Source organism: Nerophis ophidion, unplaced genomic scaffold (genome assembly GCF_033978795.1).
Source record: "Nerophis ophidion isolate RoL-2023_Sa unplaced genomic scaffold, RoL_Noph_v1.0 HiC_scaffold_57, whole genome shotgun sequence".
Classification (NCBI taxonomy): domain Eukaryota; kingdom Metazoa; phylum Chordata; class Actinopteri; order Syngnathiformes; family Syngnathidae; genus Nerophis; species Nerophis ophidion.
This window is the reverse complement of record NW_026906979.1, coordinates 526,587-544,173: the sequence shown is the minus strand read 5'-3', so window position 1 is coordinate 544,173 and position 17,587 is coordinate 526,587. Positions and strand designations below refer to the sequence as shown.

General features: G+C 35.6%; 1 protein-coding gene across 1 annotated transcript; it reads left to right on the top strand.

Moving 5' to 3' along the window:
- Nucleotides 1–345: 345 nt before the first annotated feature.
- Nucleotides 346–13,768, top strand: LOC133546991 (gastrula zinc finger protein XlCGF57.1-like). The gene is made up of 3 exons (XM_061892836.1): nt 346–1,008; nt 2,782–3,036; nt 10,890–13,768. The coding sequence occupies exons 1-3, from the start codon at nt 885–887 to the stop codon at nt 12,161–12,163; spliced, it is 1,653 nt and encodes a 550-aa protein (XP_061748820.1). The 5' UTR covers nt 346–884; the 3' UTR covers nt 12,164–13,768.
- Nucleotides 13,769–17,587: the final 3,819 nt, after the last annotated feature.

Below are 17,587 nucleotides of genomic sequence, written 5' to 3'. Positions count from 1 at the left end.
AATATGGATGTTAACAATGTCCATGTGAATGTCCATATAAGACAAAAGTCAATGGCCGTAAATGTCCTTCATGGAGTGTTAGGGCCAGGGGACGTCCTGGTGACACTTCTGATTGATCATAAAGAAAAGAAGAACAATAGGAAAAACGTATTAAGACTATGTTAGAAGCACAGCCTGTAGGGAAAAAAAAAATAATAATTAAAAAAAACAAATATATATATATATATATATATATATATATATATATATATATATATATTTGTTTTTTTTAATTATATATATATATATACACAATAAAAATAAAATAAAAAGCTTATTCACTCACCTATTTTTTTCTTCAGAGAAACTTTCTGCTGCTCTTCCTGCGGCCACAAAGAGCGGTCCTAGTGCCCTCCATGTATCCTAACCGCCATTCAACAAACAAAGAAGACGAGCGACGAAGCCAAGTTGGAAGTGGTCCATTGAAAAGTTGATAGGACAACCTCCTGTACTGTAGAATGTAGTATGGACCACAGGACAGGACGAAGAAGTCCCGTTAAGAAACAGTGGAGGCTTAAGATGCTCTACTAGTCTGCTGGAAATCCAAAGAAGACGAAGGAGTAAAAAGCAAGATGGCGTTTGACGGAGAAGGCCTAAACGTGGCCACTGGCCATTATTGTTTCTCTATTTGTATTTAGTGCATACATGTACGCATATATGTGTCGTGTAGTAGATGAAACATTCTTAGTCATTGTTTGTATCCGGATACATTAGTCTGAGCGCACTTTATCGCCTCTTGTGCTAGTTAGCTTAGCTTGTTAGCTGCTAACAGAAGACACAGAAGTTATCAACACATCGCTAAGTAGAGATCAAGTGTGAGAGTAAAGTGTTGTGATTGTGTGAAAATGTGCCAAAGAACCATAGCAAAGTATGAGGAGGAACTTTGTCCAACAAAAGAGGAGAAGGAGCGACAACATCAACTACTGGACGCTGTTTTCAAGAAACATCAAATTGTGTTACACAGAACAGGTTTGTTGACTTCGTACTCTCACATCTTTACCAACTTTATATTTGATAATTAACACTCTTTTTCAACAGAAGATGCTTTGTCTTGTGGGGATGATGCAATGCTTTGATTTAGATTCTTCATGAAAAGGAGACAGTTTGAGGTTGATGTTCCTCTCTGTTTGGAACAATGTGTGATTGATTGATTGAAGGAGTTATGAGAAGTTTGCATAGGAAAGGGTACACTTTCGTCACGGTACACATTCACTGCTGCAAGAAAGCCTGAGATGCTTTCAGTTGAAATATATTTGAACTCACACAGTACTATGTAGAAAGTAGCATTTCAAATACAAATATACTGCAGGAAAATATAGTTGAAGTAGGTAAAAGGCTTTGTATTCCCAGTTACGAGTAGCCGCAACCTGTAATGTATTTTCTTTTGGATAGGGTGTTCCACATTTTGGTGATATAGAAGGCACACAAATCAGAACCTTTTTTGGAGTGAGATCTGGGTTGAATGTGATTTTTACAACTGCCTTTGGTGTTGTAATGGTGAATATATTTTACATTTTTGAAATATTTAAACAGGTACATGGCATACTTGCCAACCCTCCCGATTTTCCCGGGAGACTCCCGAATTTCAGTGCCCCTCCCGAAAATCTCCCGGGACAACCATTCTCCCAAATTTCTCTCGATTTCCACCCGGACAACAATATTGGGGGCATGCCTTTGCTGCCTTTGTTGTTCTCAGCAACTGGTCGTATAATATATGCGGCTTTTACACACACACACACACACACACACACACACACACACACACACACACACAAGTGAATGCAAGGCATACTTGATCAACAGCCAGACAGGTCACACTAAGTGTGGCCATATAAACAACTTTAACACTGTTACAAATATGCGCCACACCGTGAACCCACACCAAACAAGAGTGACAAACACATTTCGGGAGAACATTCGCACCGTAACAGAACAAATACCCAGAACCCTTGCAGCACTAACTCTTCCGGGAAGCTACAATATACACTCTCGCTAGCACCAAACCCCACCCACCTCAACCCTGCCCCCCACCTTAACCACTTCCTGATTGGGACTTACATGGATCAATAACTAAAATTAAACATTTATTTTCAATAACCAAAGTAGTCAACAACTTGAATTATTAAAAGAACATAAAGGTGACTGACTTTCCTTCAGCGTGTCGTAGATGGTCTCCAATTCCTAAAGAGGATTTGTTGATGGAGATACTCCATAAAACACCACATGTTTTTGGTCAAAGTTCCTTTTGGCCCAGCCAACAAAATGACCACAAAAATGTGTTTTGCATGATGACAATAACAAACTATTTAAGTTATTTTGGAATTTTAGATTTTTATTTCCATGATATTGAAGTTATGATAATGACTATGTCATTACAAGATCATGGTTAAATTTAGAGATAAAGTTCAGGTTTTATAGACAATATACACAATAAAATATTTACACACTTAACATCAGTGAGTGTAAGGTTAAAAAAGGCTCAATCAATGCTGCCTCATACTTATAAAACACTTTTCAAATTGCCTCCCATCAAATTTACAGGTCGGTTTTTGTACTCACTGTACCACTTTTGAATTAATTTTGGGAAAAAAGGAGGTATTTCCCGTATTTGTATTGGTTGTTTTACTAGACACGCTTTTAACACAACACACAAAACAACACATTTAATGTCATTGTGTTAACAGTGTCAGTCCAAAACTATTCATATTTTCCATTAATTTTATTTAATTATTTACCCAACAGATGTCCAGCAGCCCCCTCACATTAAAGAGGAAGAGGAGGATCCACAGCCCCCTCACATTAAAGAGGAAGAGGAGGATCCACATCTCCCTCACATTAAAGCGGAAGAGGAGGAAGTGTGGATGAGTCAGGAGGGAGAGTGTCCTGTAGGGCAGGAGGAGGCTGATGTCAGCAAGTTTCCACTGACTGTTGTCTCTGTGAAGACTGAAGAGCATGAAGACAAACCACCTGAGTCCTCACAGCTTCATCACAGTCCAAGTAAGCACAACATTTTATTCTCAGGGCATTCAATCCATCACAACTGGACTCTTCACTTTGTCTTACAAGACCTTTGTCCTCTCATCCAAGTAGGCTTCATCACTTCATGCTCATACACTTCAAGTCTTAAATCTAATCATTGGAATTTAGAGGGGAACCACACTTTTTGGGGGAATTTTTCTATCGTTCACAATCATTATAAAAGACATGATGGTGGATATATAAAAAAAAATAAATCCCATTCTAACTGGGCTGGGCGATATGGCCTTTTATTAATATCTCAATATGTTTAGTCCACATCACGATACAGCATATATATGTGGATATTTTGCCTTAGCCTTGAATGAACACTTGATGCATATAATCACAGCAGTAAGATGATTCTATGTGTCTACATTCAAACATTCTTCTTCATACTGCATTCATATATGCTACTTTTAAACTTTCATGCAGAGAGGGAAACCACAACTAAGTCAAATTAGCAAAAGTGTATTTACTAAACAGTTATTGAGCAATGGCACAAACATTCATGTCATTTCCAAACAAAGTGCAAGATTGTCAGAGACATTTTAAAACAAGCTCATAGTGCACTTTTGTGCATGATGTCACTAATATGGCATATCAAAACAACACTAAATTAAAGTTAACTTTTTGTACAGAACGCCACTACCAGCGCCTCCCTCGTGACATGTTCAAAGTTTTTCCGGAGGTGGGAATTGAAACTTTGTCTGACAGGAGACTCTGCCAGACGTTCCCAGCAGACCCTCACAATGCGTTTGGGCCAGCCAAGTCTGTCCGGCATCCTCCCCCACCATCGCAGCCAACTCACCACCAGGTGGTGATCGGTAGAAAGCTCTGCCCCTCTCTTCACCCGAGTGTCCAAAACATGAGGCCGCAAATCCGATGACACAACTACAAAGTCGATCATGGAACTGCGGCCTAGCGTGTCCTGGTGCCAAGTGCACATATGGACACCCTTATGTTTGAACAAGGTGTTTGTTATGGACAATCTGTGACGAGCACAAAAGTCCAATAACAAAACACCACTTGGGTTCAGATCGGGGCGGCCATTCTTCCCAATCACGCCTCTCCAGGTTTCACTGTCGTTGCCAACATGAGCGTTGAAGTCCCCCAGTAGGACAAGGGAATCACCCGGGGGAGCACTCTCCTGTACTCCTTCGAGTGAATCCAAAAAGGGTGGGTACTCTGAACTGCCGTTTGGTGCGTAAGCACAAACAACAGTCAGGACCCGTCCCCCCACCCGAAGGCGGAGGGAGGCTACCCTCTCCACCAGGTTGAACTCCAACGTCCAGGCTTTGAGCCAGGGGGCAACAAGAATTGCCACCCCAGCCCGCCACCTCCCACTGAGTGCAACGCCAGAGTGGAAGAGAGTCCAGTCCCTCTCGAGAGAACTGGTTCCAGAGCCCTTGCTGAGCGTCGAAGTGAGTCCGACTATATCTAGCCGGAACTTCTTTACTTCGCGCACTAGCTCAGGCTCCGTTCCCCCCCAGGGAGGTGACATTCCACGTCCCAAGATGTAGCCGAGGATCGGACCCGCCAAGTGCCCTGCCTTCGGCTACCGCCCAGCTCACATCGCACCCGACCTCTATGACCCCTGCTATGGGTGGTGAGCCCATTGGAGGGGGGAACCCACGTGGCCTCTTCGGGCTGTGCCCATGGGAACCAGGCGCTCGCCATCGTGTCCCACCTCCGGGGACACGATGGGGGGCCCTAGTGACCTGCGTCCAGGCGAGGGAAATCTGGGTCCTTCGTTTGTATTTTTCAAAAAGGTCTTCGCGCTGCTCTTTGTCTGACCTAGGACCAGTTTCTCTTGGTAGACCCTACCAAGGGGGCATAAAGCCACCGGACAACAGGGCTCCTAGGATTATTGGGACACGCACACTCCTCTACCATGATAAGGTGGCAGCTCAGAGAGGAGTGTGTGTATAAATATATATATATATATATATATATTTATATGTGTGTGTACATGTGTGTGTGTGTGCATGTATATATATGTATATCTATGTATATATGTATATATATATATATGTATGTATGTATATATATATATATATATATATATATATATATATGTATGTATGTATGTATATATATATATATATATATATATATATATATATATATATATATATATATATATATATATATATATATATATATATATATATATATATATATATATAATGTATGTATATATGTATGTGTATATATATATATATATACACAGTGAGGTTCACAAGTATTTGCACACCCTGCATTTTTGCAAGTTCTCCCACTTGGAAATTAGTGAGAGGTCTGAAATGTCCATCATGGACGTATTTCCCCTGTTAAGAGACATAATCAAAAAAGACAAATCCGGAAATCACATTGTATGATTTTTTTTATGATACATTTGTATGTTACTGGGGTTCATAAGTATTTGCACACGTGAGAATCAGCAATAATTATGACTCTCAAAGAGATGTCATTCTACCTTAAAAAAGTCCACCTTCAACCCACAACTAAACACCCACCCACCACTCTTTTGAGCTCATTAAAGTCACATGTGCAGCCCACAGTCAGTCAAGATCCACCTTCTACTATGGACAAGACCAAAGAGCTGTCAGAAGAACCCTAGATACAAAATTGTAGAGCTCCACAAAGCTGGAAAAGGCTATGTGACAATTGAGAAGCAGCTTGGTGAGAATAGATCAACTGTTGCAGAAATTGTTAGAACATGGAAGAGGCTAAACATGACTGCTAATCTACCTCGGACTGGGGCTCGATGTAAGATCTCTCCTAGCGGGGCATCACTCATGATAAGAAAAGTGAGGCATCAGCCCGGAACTACACGGCAGGAGCTGGTGAATGAGCTGGGACTCCTGTCTCTAAGGCTACTATCAGTAGAACGGTACGGTTTAAAATCATGCATGGCACGGAAGGTTCCCCTGCTTAAGCCAGCCCATGTCCAGGCCCGTCTGAAGTTTGCCAATGGCCATCTGGATGATCCACAGGAGTCATGGGAGGAAGTCATGTGGTCAGATGAGACCAAAATAGAAAATGTTGGTGTAAAATCCACCCGTCGGGTTAGGAGGAAAAAGACGGCTGAGTATCATCCCAAGAACACCATTCCTACAGTGAAGCATGGGTGTGGAAAGATCATGCTTTGAGGGTGCTTTTCAGCAAAGGGGACAGGGCGACTGCACTCGATTCCGGAGAGGGTGAATGGGGCCACGTATTGAGAGATTTTGGCCAAAAACCTCCTTCTCTCATTTAGAGCATTGAAGATGGATCGTGGCTGGGTCTTCCAACACGAAGCACACAGCCAGGATAACCAAGGACTGGTTCCATACCAAGCATATCAAGGTTTTGGAGTGGCCTAGCCAGTCTCCACATATAAATCCAATAGAAAATCTTTGGAGGGAGCTGAAACTTTTTGTTGGTCGGTGACAGCCCTGAAAGCTGACAGTTCTAGAGAAGATTTGTGTGGAGGAGTGGGCCAACATCCCTGTTGCCGTGTGTGCAAACCTGCTGAACAACTAAAGGAAACCTTTGACCTCTGTAATTGCTCTACACTAAGTATTAACACTGATATTCTCATGTGTACAAATACTTATGAACCCCAGTAACATACAAATAAATCATAAAAAAAAATCATACAATGTGATTTCCGGATTTTTCTTTTTAGATTATGTCTGTAAAAGTGGAAATACAGCTATGATGAACATTTCACACCTCTCCCTAATTTCTAAGAGGGAGAACTCACAAAATTGCAGGGTGTACAAAATACTTGTGGACCTCACTACATATATATATATATATATATATATATATATATATATGTATGTGTATGTATGTATATATGTATTAGGGCTGAAAATCTTTGGGTGTCCCACGATTCGATTCAGTATCTATTCTTGGGGTTGTGATTCGATTAGATATCGATTTTTTTCGATTCAACATGATTCCCAATTCAAAAACGATATTTTTCCGATTCAAAAGGATTCTGTATTCATTCAATACATAGATTTCAGCAGGATCTACCCCAGTCGACTGACATGCTAGCAGAGTAATACATTTTTGTAAAAAAACATTTATAATTGTAAAGGACAATGTTTTATCAACTGATTGCAATAATGTAAATGTTTTTTAACTATTAAACGAACCAAAAAATATGACTTATTTTATCTTTGTGAAAACATTGGACACAGTGTGTTGTCCAGCTTATCAATCAATCAATCAATGTTTACTTATATAGCCCTAAATCACTAGTGTCTCAAAGGGCTGCACAAACCACCACGACATCCTCGGTAGGCCCACATAAGGGCAAGGAAAACTCACACCCAGTGGGACGTCGGTGACAATAATGACTATGAGAACCTTAGAGAGGAGGAAAGCAATGGATGTCGAGCGGGTCTAACATGATACTGTGAAAGTGCAGTCCACAATGGATCCAACACAGTCGCGAGAGTCCAGTCCAAAGCGGATCCAAGACACAGCAGCGAGAGTCCCGTTCACAGCGGAGCCAGCAGGAAACCATCCCAAGCGGAGGCGGATCAGCAGCGCAGAGATGTCCCCAGCCGATACACAGGCAAGCAGTACAGGCAAGCAGTATATGGCCACCGGATCGGACTGGACCCCCTCCACAGGGGAGAGTGGGACATAGAAGAAAAAGAAAAGAAACAGCAGATCAACTGGTCTAAAAAGGGAGTCTATTTAAAGGCTAGAGTATACAAATGAGTTTTAAGGTGAGACTTAAATGCTTCTACTGAGGTGGCATCTCGAACTGTTACCGGGAGGGCATCTCCAGAGTACTGGAGCCCGAACGGAAAACGCTCTATAGCCCGCAGACTTTTTTGGGGCTTTGGGAATCACTAATAAGCCGGAGTCCTTTGAACGCAGATTTCTTGCCGGGACATATGGTACAATACAATCGGCAAGATAGGATGGAGCTAGACCGTGTAGTATTTTATACGTAAGTAGTAAAACCTTAAAGTCACATCTTAAGTGCACAGGAAGCCAGTGCAGGTGAGCCAGTATAGGTATATATGTATGTATATATGTATATAAAGGTATATACAGTACAGGCGTAATGTGATCAAACTTTCTTGTTCTTGTCAAAAGTCTAGCAGCCGCATTTTGTACCAACTGTAATCTTTTAATGCTAGACATGGGGAGACCCGAAAATAATACGTTACAGTAGTCGAGGCGAGACGTAACAAACGCATGGATAATGATCTCAGCGTCTTTAGTGGACAGAATGGAGCGAATTTTAGCGATATTACGGAGATGAAAGAAGGCCGTTTTAGTAACGCTTTTAATGTGTGCCTCAAAGGAGAGAGTTGGGTCGAAGATAATACCCAGATTCTTTACCGTGTCGCCTTGTTTAATTGTTTGGTTGTCAAATGTTAGAGTTGTATTATTAAATAGAGTTCGGTGTCTAGCAGGACCGATAATCAGCATTTCCGTTTTTTTGGCGTTGAGTTGCAAAAAGTTAGCGGACATCCATTGTTTAATTTCATTAAGACACGCCTCCAGCTGACTACAATCCGGCATGTTGGTCAGCTTTAGGGGCATGTAGAGTTGGGTGTCATCAGCATAACAGTGAAAGCTAACACCGTATTTGCGTATGATGTCACCTAGCGGCAGCATGTAGATGCTGAAGAGTGCAGGGCCAAGGACCGAACCCTGGGGAACTCCACACGTTACCTTAACGTAGTCCGAGGTCACATTGTTATGGGAGACACACTGCATCCTATCAGTAAGATAAGAGTTAAACCAAGACAGGGCTAAGTCTGACATACCAATTCGTGTTTTGATACGTTCTAATAAAATATTATGATCGACGGTATCGAAAGCAGCGCTAAGATCGAGGAGCAGCAACATAGATGACGCATCAGAATCCATCGTTAGCAATAGATCATTAGTCATTTTTGCGAGGGCTGTCTCCGTGGAGTGATTTGCCCTGAAACCGGATTGAAAGGTTTCACATAGATTGTTAGACGCTAAGTGTTCATTTAACTGCTCCGCAACAATTTTTTCGAGGATTTTTGAAATAAAGGGAAGGTGAGACACCGGTCGGTAGTTTACCATGAGGTCAGGATCGAGGTTATGAGATGCCATGCAAGTGTAAGCCACTGTGACACTATTGTTCTTTTTTTTTTTTTTTTTTATAAATCTCTCATGATAATGTCAATGAGGGATTTTTAATCACTGCTATGCTGAAATTATAACTAATAATGATACTGTTGTTGATGATATTCATTTTGGTTTCACTACTTTTGGTTTGTTCTGTGTGGTGTTTGTGTCTCCTCTCAATTGCTCTGTTTATTGCAGTTCTGAGTGTTGCTGGGTCAGGTTTGGTTTTGGAATTGAATTGCATTGTTATGGTATTGCTGTGTATTGTTTTGTTGCATTGATTAGTTTTTATTTATTTAAAAAAAAAAAGTGAGAATCGATTCTGAATCGCACAACGTGAGAATCGCGACCCAACTTCGGATTGATTTGTTCCCACACCACTAATATATATATATATATATATATATATATATATATATATATATATATATATATATATATATATGTATATATATATATATATATATATATATATATATATATATATATACACACACACCATATTTTCCGGACTATAAGTCACAGTTTTTTTCATAGTTTGGCCGAGGGTGCGATTTACACTCAGAAGCGACTTATGTGTGAAATTATTAACACATTACTGTAAAATATCAAATAATATTATTTATCTCATTCACGTAAGAGACTAGACGTATAATATTTCATGGGATTTATGGATTAGGAGTGACAGATTGTTTGGTAAAGATATAGCATGTTCTATAAGTTATAGTTATTTGAATGACTCTTAGCATATGTTAGGTTAACATAGCAGGCACCTTCTCAGTTGGTTATTTATGCCTCATATAACCTACACTTATTCAGCCTGTTGTTCACTATTCTTTATTTATTTCAAATTGCCTATCAAATGTCTATTCCTGGTGTTGGGTTTTATCAAATAAATGTCCCCAAAAAATGCGACTTATTCTCCAGTGCGACCTATATGTTTTTTTCCTTCTTTATTATGCATTTTCGGCGGGTGCGACTTATACTCCGGAGCGACGTATACTCTGAAAAATACGGTATACACTTTTTCAAAATCATTTTGGCATAAGCAGGATCATTTCGATTTCTTACATTCACTTGTTATTTCATATGTTGATCAGAAGGGGAGCACTTTTAAAACCGACACACATTTAATTTGAAAAATTCCTCCTTTTTGGGACCACCCTAATTTTGATAGATTTCACCACCGGGGGTGCAAATGAGACATTCTCTATTAGATACAACGGTTTTCCGTAATGGCACCATGATTTATGTCCTAACTTGTTCACACCTCCTCATATGGAAGGTACTTGGTGTCTCAAGAAGGGTAGGAATACAAGAACAAATACATGAATGCACACAGTGGAGTGTTTTGTAAGGTGTCCCCAGCTCAATGACAGATAGTTAACAGCAATTGACCCTCACTGGGTCCATGTGCACACTCTCAGTTACATTAACACTGACATTATACATGTGGGCCAATAGATAGAAATGCTGTTAAATGTAGCTTTGATGTGGCAAGCTACTGTTGCAGTGTAGCGTGTAGTGTAGCTTGCTACAATTCTCTGAGGATATCTTAACTACATTTAATGGAGAGTAACTTGTAGCTTAGCTTATTACATTTTCCAGGTCGCTTGCCCATCACTGTCTATTTGGCCTAGCTCACATGTGAATAGTTTGAATACTGCAAACTTCAATACAGTAACACCTCATTTGTGTTGTATGTTCTGCAGACGTCCAGCAGGTGTCAGCAGAGAGTCAAGAAGAGATTCCCTCCAAGCAGCAGGAGTGGAGCTCCAGTGTGGGACAGAAGGAGCTACAGGCCCCCTCCCACATTAAAGAAGAAGAGGAGGAACTGTGGAAGCAGCTTCAAATGTTGGTGGAGGATAATGATGAAGATGAAGCTCAGTCCTTACAGCTTCATCACAGTCAAAGTGAGGAGAACAGAGGGGCGGAGCTTGTAAGTCAACACATCACAGAAGCTGATGGAGAGCATTGTGAAGATATAAAGTCAGAACCAGACAGCATCTTTGCTCCACTGTCAGACATGGACCACATGATGTCACACTCTTCTGATCACAGTGACCACATTCAAGAACCTTTGGAGAGTAAAAATGACTCTAAAGGTGATACGAGACATCACACTAACAACAAACACTTTGACTGCTCTCAATGTGGGAAATCATTTAGACACAAGAGTTATATTACAATACACATGAGAATACATACTGGAGAGAAACCTTTAACTTGCTCTGTTTGTAAGAAGAGTTTCTCCACAAAGCGTAACATGACCACACACATGAGAACACATACTGGAGAGAAACCTTTTACTTGCTCTGTTTGTAAGAAGAGTTTCTCCACAAAGCAACACATGACGATACATGTGGGAAAACACACTGGAGAGAAACATTTTACTTGTTTTGTTTGTAAGAAGAGTTTCTCCACAAAGCGTAACATGACCACACACATGAGAACACATACTGGAGAGAAACATTTTACTTGCTCTGTTTGTAAGAAGAGTTTCTCCAGAAAGCTTGACATGACCACACACATGAGAACACACACTGGAGAGAAACCTTTTATTTGCTCTGTTTGTAAGAAGAGTTTCTCCATGAAGCTTGCCATGACCATACACATGAGAAAACATACTGGGGAGAAACCTTTTATTTGCTCTGTTTGTAACAGGAGTTTCTCCAGAAAGTTTGACATGACCACACACATGAGAATACATACGGGAGAGAAACCTTTTACTTGCACTGTTTGTAAGAATAGTTTCACTATAAAGACTGTCATGACCAGACACATGAGAATACATACTAGAGAGAAACCTTTTACTTGCTCTGTTTGTAAAAAGAGTTTCTCCAGAAAGCCTAACATGTCCACGCACATGAGAACACATACCGGAGAGAAACCTTTTACTTGCTCTGTATGTAAGAAGACTTTCTCCAGAAAACAAAACTTGACAGCACACATGAGAACACACACTGGAGAGAAACCGTTCAGATGAACTGTGTGTGATAAGATGTTCCGGGTTAAGTATAAAGTCAGTAAACACAAGTGTGTAACAGTCACGGAAGCTGCAGGAATTTAAAAACACTTAAACAGTGATTGTGCAAAATTTACTTTATGGACACAGCATGGTTAATATGAACGTATATTTGATGTTGTATGTAATGCCTCTCATCTTCTACTGTTATATGTTGTCCTGGAATTACTTTTTAAAGGCCTACTGTAATGAGATTTTCTTATTTAAACGGGGATAGCAGGTCCATTTTATGTGTCATACTTTATCATTTCGCGATACGGCCATATTTTTGCTGAAAGAATTTAGTAGAGAACATCGACGACAAAGTTCGCAACTTTTGGTCGCTAATAAAAAAGCCTCGTCTGTACCGGAAGAAGCAGACGATGTGCGCGTGACGTCACAGGTTGTGGACTCCCTCAAATCCTTACATTGTTCACAATCATGGCCACCAGTAGCGAGAGCGATTCAGACCGAGAAAGTGACGATTTCCCCATTAATTTGAGCGAGGATGAAAGATTCGTGGATGAGGAAAGTGAGAGTGAAGGACTAGATAAAATGAACAAAATAAAGACTATACAGTGAGAGTGATTTAGATGTTATTAGACACATTTACTAGTATCATTCTGGAAAAACCCTTATCTGCTCATTGTGTTACTAGTGTTTTAACGAGATAATATGGTCATACCTGTACAACTTGAAGGTCGGCCCCGCACCTTTCTTCAGCACCAGTTGACGGGTGGTGGCGATGCCCATCTCTGCCATTCGCAAGGGACCCTCTTCGAAACACGATCTTTCGAAATGATCGCTGCATAATACACTGTACTTTGTGTGTGTGGTTTAATCCAACCGTGTTCGCTTGACATCTGTGTTCCATAGTAAAAATTCACCGTCATCTTTCGGAAATGTAAACAAGAAAACACCGGCTGTGTTTGTGTTGCTAAAGGCGGCTGCAATACACCGCTTCCCACCTACAGCTTTCTTCTTTGACGTCTCCACTATTCATTGAACAAATTGCAAAAGATTCAGTAACACAGATGTCCAGAATACTGTGGAATTATGCGATGAAAGCAGACGACTTATAGCTAGGATCGGTGCTGGAACAAAATGTCCTTTACAATGCGTGATGTCACGCGCACGCACATCATACCGCGACGTTCCAGCAGGATGGTTCGGCGCAAATTTAAAATTGCAATTTAGTAAACTAAAAAGGCCGTATTGGCATGTGTTGCAATGTTTATATTTCATCATTGATATATAAACTATCAGACTGTGTGGTCGGTAGTAGTGGCTTTCAGTAGGCCTTTAAGTTGTGTGCATTTATTGAATATCATATATGTAGTTACTATTTTTTTTTTCTCATCTTTGAAGAGAGGATAAGTTATTATTTCCATTAGGGGTGTTGTTGTTTCTTATAAATCCACACTTTTTTTTATTTGATTTTATTGATATTATTATTCAATTAAAAGTAAGGATGAACAAAATTGCTATTAAAATGTGGATTAGCAGCATTGTTTGTTTGATTAATTAATACTTTTATTAGTAGATTGCAGAGTACAGTACATATTCCGAACAATTGACCACTAAAGGGTAACACCCCAATAAGTTTTTCAACTTGTTTAAATCATGGTCCACGTTAATCAATTCATGGTACATAGTGAGTTCACATAGCATAAGAACAAGTATATACAACAGAAGAACATTTGATTATTTACATTAGGTTATTTATAATTCGGGGAAACCGAAATAGCAAAATGACATCTGTGAGTGAGTAACACAGCAGTTTTTTAACATGTACTTAATTATTTCAGTCATTATTAACATACTAAGATGAAGAATATCTTATTTTCAATAAGTTTGAAAGTGTTTCTCATAATACTTCTTCTTTGTACTTTGTAAGCACTATTAATTTAAACGTCCTCTTAAACTGGCTGATATCAGTACAATGTTTAACTTCTTTACTTAATCCATTCCATCATTTAATTCCACATACTGATATGCTAAAAGTTTTAAGTGTTGTACGTGCATGCAAATGTTTTAAGTTAGATTTTCCTCTAAGGTTATATTTCTCCTCTTTAGTTGAGAAGAATTGTTGTACATTCCTTGGTAGCTGTTACGCCGGTTCGGCATCGTGGTACCGGGTTCGATTCCCGCGAGGATGCGTCAAGTGAACACAGCAAAGATAAGATATACACAATTTATTTAAATAACAAAAAAGAGCTATATAACAAAAATGCTGGAGCTAGTAGAATAAAACAAATAAAGGACGCTAGCATAGAAGCTAGGATATACAACAATGTATTTAATATTAATACACTAAACATGTATTTAATATTAATACACTAGTCATGTATTTAATATTCATACACTAAACATGTATTTAATATTTATACACTAAACATGTATTTAATATTCATACACTAAACATGTATTTATTATTTATACACTAAACATGTATTTAATATTTATACACTAAATATGTATTTAATATTCATACACTTAACATGTATTTAATATTTATACACTAAACATGTATTTAATATTCATACACTAAACATGTATTTATTATTTATACACTAAACATGTATTTAATATTTATACACTAAATATGTATTTAATATTCATACACTTAACATGTATTTAATATTTATACACTAAACATGTATTTAATATTTATACACTAAAAATGTATTTAATATTCATACACTTAACATGTATTTAATATTTATACACTAAACATGTATTTAATATTTATACACTAAAAATGTATTTAATATTCATACACTAAACATGTATTTAATATTTATACACTAAAAATGTATTTAATATTCATACACTTAACATGTATTTAATATTTATACACTAAACATGTATTTAATATTTATACACTAAAAATGTATTTAATATTCATACACTAAACATGTATTTAATATTTATACACTAAAAATGTATTTAATATTCATACACTAAACATGTATTTAATATTTATACACTAAAAATTTATTTAATATTCATACACTAAACATGTATTTAATATTTATACAAAAACAAGTATTTAAGTTCAATAAACTAAACATATATTTAATATTAATACACTAAAAATGCATTTAATATTTATACACTAAACATGTATTTAATATTTATACAATAAATGTGTATTTAATATTCATACACTAAACATGTATTTAATATTTATACACTAAACATGTATTTAATATTTATACACTAAAAATGTATTTAATATTCATACACTAAACATGTATTTAATATTTATACACTAAAAATGTATTTAATATTCATACACTAAACATGTATTTAATATTTATACACTAAAAATTTATTTAATATTCATACACTAAACATGTATTTAATATTTATACAAAAACAAGTATTTAATTTCAATAAACTAAACATATATTTAATATTAATACACTAAAAATGTATTTAATATTTATACACTAAACATTGATTTAATATTAATACACTAAACATGTATTTAATATTTATACACTAAACATGTATTTAATATTCATACACTTAACATGTATTTAATATTTATACACTAAACATGTATTTAATATTTATACACTAAAAATGTATTTAATATTCATACACTAAACATGTATTTAATATTTATACACTAAAAATTTATTTAATATTCATACACTAAACATGTATTTAATATTTATACAAAAACAAGTATTTAAGTTCAATAAACTAAACATATATTTAATATTAATACACTAAAAATGCATTTAATATTTATACACTAAACATGTATTTAATATTTATACAATAAATGTGTATTTAATATTCATACACTAAACATGTATTTAATATTTATACACTAAACATGTATTTAATATTTATACACTAAAAATGTATTTAATATTCATACACTAAACATGTATTTAATATTTATACACTAAAAATGTATTTAATATTCATACACTAAACATGTATTTAATATTTATACACTAAACATGTATTTAATATTTATACACTAAAAATGTATTTAATATTCATACACTAAACATGTATTTAATATTTATACAAAAACAAGTATTTAAGTTCAATAAACTAAACATATATTTAATATTAATACACTAAAAATGTATTTAATATTTATACACTAAACATTGATTTAATATTAATACACTAAACATGTATTTAATATTCATACACTAAACATGTATTTAATATTCATACACTAAACATGTATTTAATATTCATACACTAAACATGTATTTAATATTTATACACTAAACATGTATTTAATATTCATACACTAAATATGTATTTAATATTCATACACTTAACATGTATTTAATATTTATACACTAAACATGTATTTAATATTCATACATGAAACATGTATTTAATATTCATACACTAAACATGTATTTAATATTTATACACTAAACATGTATTTAATATTTATACACTAAATATGTATTTAATATTCATACACTAAACATGTATTTAATATTTATACACTAAAAATGTATTTAATATTCATACACTTAACATGTATTTAATATTTATACACTAAACATGTATTTAATATTCATACACTAAAAATGTATTTAATATTCATACACTAAACATGTATTTAATATTCATACACTAAACATGTATTTAATATTTATACACTAAACATGTATTTAATATTTATACACTAAAAATTTATTTAATATTCATACACTAAACGTGTATTTAATATTTATACAAAAACAAGTATTTAAGTTCAATAAACTAAACATATATTTAATATTAATACACTAAAAATGCATTTAATATTTATACACTAAACATGTATTTATTATTTATACACTAAACATGTATTTAATATTTATACAATAAATGTGTATTTAATATTCATACACTAAACATGTATTTAATATTTATACACTAAAAATGTATTTAATATTCATACACTAAACATGTATTTAATATTTATACACTAAAAATGTATTTAATATTCATACACTAAACATGTATTTAATATTCATACACTAAACATGTATTTAATATTTATACACTAAACATGTATTTAATATTTATACACTAAAAATTTATTTAATATTCATACACTAAACGTGTATTTAATATTTATACAAAAACAAGTATTTAAGTTCAATAAACTAAACATATATTTAATATTAATACACTAAAAATGCATTTAATATTTATACACTAAACATGTATTTATTATTTATACACTAAACATGTATTTAATATTTATACAATAAATGTGTATTTAATATTCATACACTAAACATGTATTTAATATTTATACACTAAACATGTATTTAATATTCATACACTAAATATGTATTTAATATTCATACACTTAACATGTATTTAATATTTATACACTAAACATGTATTTAATATTCATACATGAAA